This window comes from Eulemur rufifrons, chromosome 7, assembly GCF_041146395.1.
Source record: "Eulemur rufifrons isolate Redbay chromosome 7, OSU_ERuf_1, whole genome shotgun sequence".
NCBI classification, from domain to species: Eukaryota; Metazoa; Chordata; class Mammalia; order Primates; family Lemuridae; genus Eulemur; species Eulemur rufifrons.
In genome coordinates, this window is record NC_090989.1 from 252,523,907 (window position 1) to 252,533,665 (window position 9,759).

The 9,759-nt window shown below is 52.7% G+C and overlaps 2 protein-coding genes across 3 annotated transcripts; one reads left to right on the forward strand and one right to left on the reverse strand.

Moving 5' to 3' along the window:
- Positions 1-499: 499 nt before the first annotated feature.
- Positions 500-5,261, forward strand: RGP1 (RGP1 homolog, RAB6A GEF complex partner 1). Of its 2 annotated transcripts, none has more exons than XM_069476578.1 (9): positions 500-559; positions 922-1,050; positions 1,388-1,524; positions 1,780-1,863; positions 1,963-2,112; positions 2,393-2,539; positions 2,751-2,878; positions 3,096-3,285; positions 3,804-4,242. In XM_069476578.1, exons 2-9 carry the CDS (start codon positions 935-937, stop codon positions 4,025-4,027), a joined length of 1,176 nt encoding a protein of 391 aa, XP_069332679.1. In that variant the 5' UTR covers positions 500-559; positions 922-934; the 3' UTR covers positions 4,028-4,242. The 2 variants fall into 2 exon arrangements, with proteins under 2 accessions (XP_069332679.1, XP_069332678.1); XM_069476577.1 differs by having other exon boundaries at positions 544-603; positions 3,804-5,261.
- Positions 4,147-5,397, reverse strand: MSMP (microseminoprotein, prostate associated). Its single transcript, XM_069476580.1, has 3 exons — positions 5,120-5,397; positions 4,805-4,913; positions 4,147-4,437 (listed from the first exon to the last, which is right to left on the reverse strand). Exons 1-3 carry the CDS (start codon positions 5,247-5,249, stop codon positions 4,257-4,259), a joined length of 420 nt encoding a protein of 139 aa, XP_069332681.1. The 5' UTR covers positions 5,250-5,397; the 3' UTR covers positions 4,147-4,256.
- Between the last annotated feature and the right edge of the window lie 4,362 nt (positions 5,398-9,759).

Here is a 9,759-nt window from a genome sequence, read left to right on the forward strand (position 1 = left end):
GGGCGAGCTGGTGTACTTGTGGAGCCGAGGAGCTCTCGCTTCAGCGGCGGCGGCGACAGCAATGAAGCCGCCTTGGGCTCCCCTTCGGTTGTCTCTGTAGGTCCTGGGCGGGAAGGGACAGGCCTCGACGTCATTGGGTCGCGGTGATTAGCTCACCTGGCCAAAGCGCTACTGGGCCCGCAGAGAGGGGAGGAGCCGCGGGGGCAGCCCGCAAGGCAGCACCGCCCCCGGGACCTGCCCGCAAGGCACCGCCCCGGGGACCTCGCGGCGGCCTTGTCCGGGTCCCCGGGCCGCGGCACCAGGAGGCCCCCCAGGGTTGGGCGCCGGATCCCGCCGGTTGGTGTACAGGGCAGTCCCCACGCCCAGGTGCCAGCCCGTGGGAAGGTGACCCAAGACGCCGGGATGACCCGAGCCCCTTCCGGTTCGGCCAGCCGGGCGCTTCCTGCCGGAAGGGGCTCTGTAGAGAGGTGGGGGGACTGAAGGGAAGTCCCGCCTTCGCCGCGCCGCCGACGCCGCGGACGCTGCCACGCACCTGGCCTGGTCCTGGAGGGGCCGGCAGGTGAGGGCCTTGGTGTGCCGATACCCCGGTTTCGACCATGCGAGGTGACGGGTGGCCGTGGTCTTGGGGTGGGACCTGGAACCTTGGAGAAGCGGGTGGGGGGGGGCAGAGGCCAGCCTGGGATCTCCGGAGAACAGGGGGATAACCCGGGGCTGGGGCCCAGAGCGACGGCCTCCGCTTAGGCGGTGCTGAATCAGCTGCGCCGGGTTCCTCCCACCCACCTGCCCTCCCTGTATCCAGCCGCTTCCCTCTGGCACCATGGTGCTGACCGCCCCTCTTGTCGGTCCTCACCCCTAGTAGCTCCCCTCAGACACCACTCACTGCCATGGTGCTGACCTCCGACCCCTCTTGTTTCCTTATAGATCTGGAGCTGCCATGATTGAAGTAGTAGCAGAGCTGAGCCGGGGTCCTGTATTTCTGGCAGGGGAGGCGCTGGAATGTGTGGTGACTGTCACCAACCCGCTGCCCCCCACGGCCACTTCTGCATCCAGGTGGGGATGCTGGTACTGAAGGCGGTGGCCCTTCTGGGAGGAAGCCTGGTCTCCCTGGTACTAAGACACAGCCCAAGTTGTTCTGTAGCTACACCACCACCTTCTCAGAAGGTGTGGATGACATAGCTGTCCACTCTCCTCCCCCTGCCCCCATTCCCCTTTTTACCCACAGTATGCTTCTCTGCTTAATGGTTTCTCTTTGGGGTTCTGGATTTCCTGATCACTAGGACAACCACCTACCCTTGTTGATCTCATCAGACAGTGAGGTAGGGAGTTTGGGAAAGCATTTGTGAGGTCAGAAACTACCCTCTGATGCCTCCTTTTCCTCTTCCCACAGTGAGGCTCTGGCCTGGGCCAGTGCCCAGATCCATTGCCAGTTTCATGCCAGTGAGAGTCGGGTAGCACTGCCTCCCCCTGACTCTAGTCAGCCAGATGTCCAGCCTGACAGCCAGACTGTCTTTCTGCCACACCGAGGTTAGAGGTGGGGCATTTGCTTTGGGAGGAGGGTGGAGTCATTGTCACCCACGGGTGAAATTTTTAAATTGTTCTTGTGTATCTTTATAGTCCCTGTCACACTGGGGATGTGGGGGAAGGTGCCTATTGCTTTGGTGTTATAAGGCTGTGTTCCCATTTTACAACAGGAAAAGGAGGGTTGGCAGTTTTTCACTGCCCCCACCGGCTGTGCTGGACAACAGGCCATTAAACTGCAGTCTTTCTTACCTATTTTAGGTGAGAGGGGTCAGTGTATCCTTTCTACTCCACCAAAAATTCTATTCTGTGACCTGAGGCTAGACCCTGGAGAGTCCAAATCATGTGAGTGACTGTCCCCATCCCTGAATTGCCTTCTAAGTCTCCCGGAGGGAGGACTCCTCTGGCTGCTTCTGGCTGCCCTGACTACTACTTCCCAACCAGACTCCTACAGTGAAGTGCTGCCCATAGAGGGACCACCCTCCTTTCGGGGTCAGTCAGTCAAGTATGTCTACAAACTGACCATTGGCTGCCAGCGTGTCAACTCACCCATCACTTTACTCAGGGTCCCTTTGAGGGTTCTTGTGCTGACTGGTAAGTAAGGGTTTCTGGAGGGAAGGGCTGGGAAAGAGACTTGCCAAAGCAGAAGTAGCCTTAGCAGGCTCGCAAGAGGGGCTACAGGGAAGCTTCCTGATCTCAGTGAAGGTGCTAGGGAGTTGGTAGGAGAGGGGGGATTCTGGAGAATAGGTTGAAATGTATACCTCAGCATGGCTCCCTTTACCTTTAGCCCTCTGAGGTTGGAATCCAAAACTCTAACCTCTGCTCTCATCTCTGTTTCCTCCTAGCATTACCTCTCCACTCATTCTCTCTCTAGGCCTTCAGGATGTCCGCTTTCCCCAGGATGAGGCTGTGGCCCCATCCAGTCCATTCTTAGAGGAAGATGAAGGTGGGAAGAAGGATTCATGGCTAGCTGAGCTGGCTGGGGAGCGCCTCATGGCTGCCACATCCTGCCGCAGCCTACGTGAGAACCCTTTCAGAGTTGTCCCCCTCAATGCTCCCCTCAGAGTATTCCTGTCTCGGAGACAGAGTCTCCTAACCACCACATACTTCTGGCAATCCACTGATACCTCACCCCTGATTATAAAGAAAAGCCCCACCTCTTGGCCTCTGGTGCCCAGTCATAGACATTCCTTGATATAGACTCCAGGTTTATGGTGTTCCATTCTCCCCAGATCTATACAATATCAGTGATGGCCAAGGGAAAGTTGGGACATTTGGCATCTTCAAATCTGTGTACAGACTCGGCGAGGACGTGGTGGGGACCTTAAACTTAGGGGAAGGAACCGTAGCTTGTTTGCAGGTGAGAAGGGAGCAGAGCTTCTGGGGCGCTGGGTCTGAAGGAGTAGGGTGGAAGGAGAAGGGCCTGTGTAAAGGAGGGTGGTATATAGACTTGGTTAGAGGGATCACAGCCTTCCTCCCGTATCCTTTGGTAAAACAGCTTGAGGTTGGGCTACCCTCTCACCTACACTCAGCACTTCCAAATGCCTGTTAGCATGCACCTCTCTTCTTATTCCCAGTTTTCAGTAAGCTTACAGACTGAGGAGCGTGTACAGCCTGAGTACCAGCGGCGCCGTGGGACAGGGGGTGTCTCCTCTGTGTCCCATGTGACTCATGCCCGGCACCAGGAGTCCTGCCTACATACAACCAGAACCAGCTTCTCCCTCCCTATCCCTCTCAGCTCCACCCCAGGCTTTTGCACAGCCATTGGTGAGGCCCTGATGGTTATTGGAGAAGGAAGAGGGGGGGCAGTAAAATGCTGTGCTTGGGTAGCGTGTAACAGATCCTGGTTCCTAACTCACTCCAAGACATACCCATATCTAGCCTCTGACCTGTAACACTTTCTCAGACTTTGAACTTCTCCCTCTATTTCTTAGATGCACTGACCCCTAAACCCTTAACAGCTTTGCAGAACTCCTTCCCCACTGCTCCCTGCTGGGACCGTGTGATGTATTGATCTCTGATTCCGTAGCACATTTATTTCAAGCTACCTAGTCTTGACTGTCCCACTCTTGGGTTATTAGGTACTTGATACTGCTATCCTCAACTTACATCTTTGGTTAACATAACCAATTTCTTCAGAAAAACTTGATTGTAGCTATGTCTCCTGTGTCTTTTCCCTGTCTTCCTGAATATAATTTTTTTTCTCATTCACTAGCACTATCTTGTCTTTGGCTTTTACTCCTGTTGGCTTCTAATTCCTCTACTTTTATCTTTTTCTTCCACAGTGTCCCTGAAGTGGCGATTGCATTTTGAATTTGTAACATCCCGAGAACCAGGATTGGTACTCCTACCCCCTGTGGAACAGCCCGAACCTACCACCTGGACAGGTCCTGAGCAAGTGCCTGTGGACACCTTCAGCTGGGACCTCCCCATCAAGGTCCTGCCCACAAGCCCCACCCTGGCCTCATATGCTGCCCCAGGCCCCAGCACCAGCACCATAACCATCTGAAACTGACCTGCTTGCCCACCCTGGCACTAGTTTCTTCACCATACCGAGAACTCAGCACCTGAACTCTAGTAGCACTTTTTCCATCTTGGGCCCAGTGGCATGCACAACGAGAGGCAGGCTTTCAGCTGTAGCATTAATTTATTTATTCAGAATAAATTGGCAGCCGCTAGTGGTTTCCCTGGAAGTGGCAGCAGCAGTGAGCAGTCAGCAGACGGGTGATCAGTTGAGTTTAGCTGGAGTGGGGAGCAGGAGCCCCAGGAACAGGGGTGTTGGCTGAGCCCCACTCCGGGTCAGGCCCTCCCCCTTTGCAGGGCAGCCGAGGGTCAGATTTTTGCACCAGGGAGAACTGGCAGGTTCCTGCCTCCTGACGTACCTCACACCCAGCGGGGAAGTCAATGGGGTGCTGGGACCTGGGGAACCAAGGATGGGGAAGAAGTCAGCACAGTGAAAAGCCATCTTTATCCCTGCCCCACATTTCCTCTTTCACAGCCTCTCGTATCCTCCTTTAGTGTCCCCTTGGTCCCCCTAACTAAGCTCTAACCTACCATACAGGACTTTTTGCTTTATAACAGGAGTATTTTCCCTCCAGATCCCCCCACCCTCCCTTGCTTTGTAGCATGAAGCCTTATCTTTCACACTCTTGTTGGTACCTTCAGCTTGGCCAGTCTCATACTGCTCCTCTGTTCATTCTCACATCACAGCAATCTAGTAAGTCCCTGGTCATCCCTCAGTCATTCACATCTGAGTCATTCCCTCTGTCCATCCTTGGTCACTCACGTGTCACAGCAGCCCACACCAACAGGATGCAGACAGGTGCAATGGAAACAGTCCTTACGGAGCCAAGACTCACCCAGGGTAAAGTATTTCCCCTCATAGTGACAGGGGGCTAGGGAAGAATGGAAAATGTTAGTGGGTGTGGGAGTGGTGGTGGCAGGCAGAATCTCGTCTGGGCTGGGAGGGAGCAAGTGCACACTGCCCCCATATTTAGTCTTCCTTGTTTCACGGCTGGAGGCAATCTGGGTATTCTGACACGGGATCATCTCTAAGCGCACCCCCCTCCTCATCCTTTCCTAATGTCTCACCCCACTTTACCTTGAGCTTGGAAGTAGCACTTGCTGTGGACTCCTGGGTGCTGGAGGAGTAGAGACATCACCAAGCAGATGATTCCCCAGCCACCTAGGATCCCCTTGGCCTGTCCAGTCCAGAGTATCGGTAGGGCCATTTCTGCTGCACAGCCTTCTCGAACCCTTCTTGGCTTCTGTTCAGACTACTCTGGTCTAGTCTCCTTGACTTTACTTCGGTTTGCTTCTTGAGTCTTAATTTCTCTCTTTCTCCCCTGGGCTCCTGTCTCACACTATCTCTGTGCCCTCTGCTCTCACAGGCTGGGGATGTTTATAAAGTGAGGACCCTGGCCCCCTGCTGAGCAGAGCTGGAAAAGCTGTAACTCTGTTTCCTGAGGTGAGGGCATGAAAACAAGAGGTCTAGCTTTAACAAGCTGTGAGAGCTGATTCATGCCCCGGCACAGCTCGAGGGAGGGACGTGCCGGTGGAAGGGGCACTGGACTGGGCACTTCCCCAGCACGGAGGTGGGAGGGGTGAGGGCCCCCAGGTGGTCCCCAGATCTCTTCCCTGACCTGGAGAGAAGGAAACATTCCACCTTCCCCCTCTCTCCCCCCACTGCCACCACCAGGGGTGTGTGTGCTGGGATCCCTGCCTGGACCGGAGGGAGGCATTTCCTGGGGATGGCTAATCCTGTGCCCCAGCCAAACCCAGAATCTGCAGTAGGGTGCAACGGCCAGAGGCTCCAGGAGAGCGAGCAGGCACCTGGGGTGGAGAGTGTTTCTCTCAGACCTTGGGGCAGGGTTTCCCTGATTTATCGTAGAAATAGGACTCCCCCTCAGAGATTGGGGGTGGGGGTTCTCTTTTTCTCTTTTCTTCAGGTATCCCAGAGATGAACTATCCAGCGTTTATCACCCTCAAACATAGCAGATGCAGGATTGCCCCTAACCCAGGGATGATTCTTTCCCCCTTTCAAAGAGGAGCATCTCCTAAATGCCCTAATGGGATGAATCACTCCAGTTTCCCATAGGTGCCCCCTCTTTCCTCCCATAATAGGATGAGGTTTTAGGATTTATCCTTTGGCATCCTTCTTTGGGTTTCCTGCAGGTTCTGGAGGACCCCAGCATGGGTGATGAAGAGCATAGGCTGTAGAGACGAACTACATGCATTCAGATCCTGACTCCACTTACTAGCTGTGTGATGTTAGGCAGATTACTTCACCTCTCTAAGCCTGTTTCCTCATCTATAATTTGGGGATAGTAATGCCAACTCATAGGGTTGTGATGAGGCTTAAATGAGATAAGGCATGTAATGCTCTTAGTACCATCTCTGGCACATAGCCCTCAGAAAATATTAGCTACTGTGATTGGTGCTAAAGCTCAGAGGCAAAATGGGTGACATTCTTTTCATTGAATAACATTGAGCAGCTCTGTGCACAGCTGAGGGCTTCTGTTGGGGACTGTGGTCTACTGGCATAGACAGACTCCCACCCCTTTCACACTCATGCTCTCTGTCATCCCTACCACCTCCTTCAAAAACAGACACCTCCAGCATTTTGGTTTTGGTCTTTGTATTGAATTCTGAATATCTGGTTTGAGCAACTGTTGCTGATAAGCCTGCACTCCCCAGATCAGTACCCTCATCTGTATCCTGGGAGGAGCTATCATCTTCCCAACATCCTTCCAGCTAACTTCAGGTCTCCTCCTTTTTCTTACTAGTATTCTGGTCCATTTCTGCCCATCCCCGCTCCTGAAATCTCAAGTTCTCCTTTCTGACCTTGCTAATTAATGCTATTAATGCTAGCCATCTCTGGCACTAAAGACTCTGGTCAGACTGGATTTCTTTCACTTTTCCACACTTCAAAGACCCATGTTCCAGCTATTCCCCCTTCTACCCACAGGGCCAATCACTTTGGCATTTATTCTGTTTTTCCTTCTAAGTTTCTGGTCCCATTTACAAGACTTGCTCCATGTCACCTAGTGCTTCAGATATAACTACAGGCAGACTTTTTCAGAGGGCCACCCTGCCTGTCTCCTCTTCACCATTCAGAAATGACAGTGCACCTCAGACTCCCTAGCTGACCTCTTCCAAGAAGACAGCTTAGGTGAATGGAGCTGCAGGATGTAGCACACGTTTGCACTAGTCAGGTCTGATGCCTTTTCCATTTCAGAGGAGTGCCAAGGGGGAAAAAACCCAGGAAAACTCACAATTGAAGCAGGGCGCCCTAAAGTGGGCTGGTGCATGGGAGGCATGGCCCTGGACTCCTCTCAGCGGAGCGGGTGAATTAGAAGGCTTGTCTAGCGCCAGGGCCCAGAGGTCTTGTCAGCGTCAGCATCCCTGTTGCTGCCTCTTTGGGAAGGGGTCCTGCGGTCACCCTGGAAGGCTTAGGCCGTGGACTCCCTTCTGTTCCTGCAAGCTGGAGCCAGCCCGATAGGGGCGGGCGTGAGTGGGGAGTCAGGGAGCACGGAGAGGGTGGTGGCGATGCCAAGGTGAAGGGGGCCCAGTGAGCGTTGGTTTGTGTGAGGTAGTGGGGACAGAAGTGGGGGTTAGCCGCCTGTAATGAAGATGAGGTAGGCAAATGGGGGCTGGGGTAGGGGGCTTTGGGAGAGTGGGGCTGGGCTGAGCCAGGATGCATCTTCCAGAATTAGGGGGCTACACGGAGGTGTCGGTCGAACCCACATACATGCCTGCTGAGGAGGGTGTCAGGGGTCGGGGGCCAACCCGCTAAGTCCTGGAGGAGCGGCCGTTTGCGGCGGCGGATGGTGCGTGGGGTCGGGGGGGAGGCGGCTGGCACGCACCGCCTGCGCGGGGACAAGGAAAACATCCGCCGGAGACCCGGCCGGGCGACGCTCCAGCAGCGCGGGCAGGTGCGCGCTGCGAGGAAGTGAGCGCATTCCGGCCCCCGGGCCGGCCGGCCCTGCGGTGAGTCACCGCCGATCCCCACTCGCTCGCCTGCCGCTGCGGCCAGGAGGGACAGGAGAGAGGCCTTTGAGCATCGCGGCGCGGGGACATTTGGGGAACCAGAGCTCCGGGAGAGCTTCTGGGGAGAGGAGTCTCTGAGCGGGTTTCCGAGCTGGTGTCGCTATGGCACGAAGGGCAAAACACGCTGAATACATAGTTTGTGACTAAGTGGAGGCAGGTGGGGAGAGAGCTCCCGGGAGAACTTCGTGGGGCAGGGCAAAGCCCCTGGAGAGCTCAGGTAGAGACGGAAAGGGGCCGGGGCAGAAAACCGGGAGTGGGGGGGTGGCGAGGCCCAGAAAGGGAAGGGAGGTCTGTTGACTGGAGTCACTGAGGAAGGAAGTGCCGAGTTAGGCCTTGGAAAACCAAGAGACTTTAGAGTGAAGGAGAAAGATCCACATCAGGTGGGAAGGTAGACATGGACAAACCCCAGACTTAAGGTCTGTCCAGAGGCCTGTGTGGACAGTGAAGGGTAGGTTTTAGTGAGTAACGGGAGCGGGTAGAATGGAGCTATCGTTGGTCTCTGGGCAGGAAAAGTAGTGGGCCCCTTAAAAACAGTGTTGTCTGTATCTAACATTACTGTCTGCCATTCAGTTTTTGCCAAAAAAATCAGGCACTAACCTGCTAATTTTTATAGTCATTTAAAGTTGCATAACTGCATCTATCAAGTGATAGAAGTACAACTTTGTTGAATTTTTAAAAGTAAAAAAATTTTGAATAAAAATAGAAAGGTTGAAAAATCTGATTCAGTATTTAATTTAAAACCCAAAGTGAGGCTATCAAGATTAGTTACATAGTGTTGAGTCTTTCTCTTTGACTTGCTTTTGTGCCATTTTTCCCTCACTGATTTGACTGGATTCTGCCTTGTAAATGCCTCAGTTCTTCAAGATCAGTAGCATAGCACTTCCACTTTTCCTCTCCCTCATCTTATTTTCTTATTTTTAACCTTAACTTTTTTCTCCGAAGCTCTAACCTGCCATATGTATCCTGAACCAAGTAAAATATTTCTAGGGATGGGGGGCCTTGGGCTACAGTATACAAAGACAAGTAACTCACAGTTTCACCATTTAGGTTACTAACTATCTTCTGTATGTAACTATAAAGTTTCCATATTTACCCCAAGGTTGATAGAGAAAGCTAAAGCTGTTTAATTCAGGGGAGTATTTTTACAATATAGCAATTTATTAATATGATTTCTCTTCTAAAATCAATGCTAAAATGGTATTTGGTACTTGTCTCAGAAACTGACTAATTCATAATTTGTGTTATCTTGGGCCAAAGCCAGTTGCAAGGATTGGGATCTCTATTTTAAAGACCCTTAAACTCTGCAGTTGCCTTTGGTCCCAAATAAGAAAATATGGGTCAGTTAATTTTTAAAAAGAAAATAATTTCTTATTTTGGGCCCTGCTGCTTTCTCCCATGCTGTTTCAGTCCCGGCCCTGCCTGATTCCCAGTGGCCTTTACTTTCATTCCTTCTTTGCCCTGCTGGGCATCTTTAGAGGAAAACTTCACACCAACTTCCTCTACTATAAATTCTCTCCCTCCTTTCAACTCTACACTTCACTTTGCCAACATACACCACTACTTCTTCACTATTTTTTTTTCTTTTAAAGCCCACAGCGCTTTCTGGCTCTTTTCCACCTTTAACACTCTCATGTTGAAATCTTCTCTTTTTCCTCCTTTCTCGTTGGTAAGACCTCAAAGTTTTAAAAGGCT

Bases quoted from the DNA above. Each gene is read 5' to 3' on its own strand.
- RGP1 (XM_069476578.1), top strand. From the start codon at position 935: ATGATTGAAGTAGTAGCAGAGCTGAGCCGGGGTCCTGTATTTCTGGCA. The intron at 1,525-1,779 runs GTTAGAGGTGGG...TACCTATTTTAG, and splicing joins TGTCTTTCTGCCACACCGAG to GTGAGAGGGGTCAGTGTATC. The intron at 3,286-3,803 runs GTGAGGCCCTGA...TTTCTTCCACAG, and splicing joins AGGCTTTTGCACAGCCATTG to TGTCCCTGAAGTGGCGATTG.
- MSMP (XM_069476580.1), bottom strand. From the start codon at position 5,249: ATGGCCCTACCGATACTCTGGACTGGACAGGCCAAGGGGATCCTAGGT. The intron at 4,914-5,119 runs GTAAAGTGGGGT...ATTCTTCCCTAG, and splicing joins GTGCTACTTCCAAGCTCAAG to CCCCCTGTCACTATGAGGGG. The intron at 4,438-4,804 runs GTGAGTGACCAA...TTGGTTCCCCAG, and splicing joins GGTGTGGGCTGCTGTGACAC to GTCCCAGCACCCCATTGACT.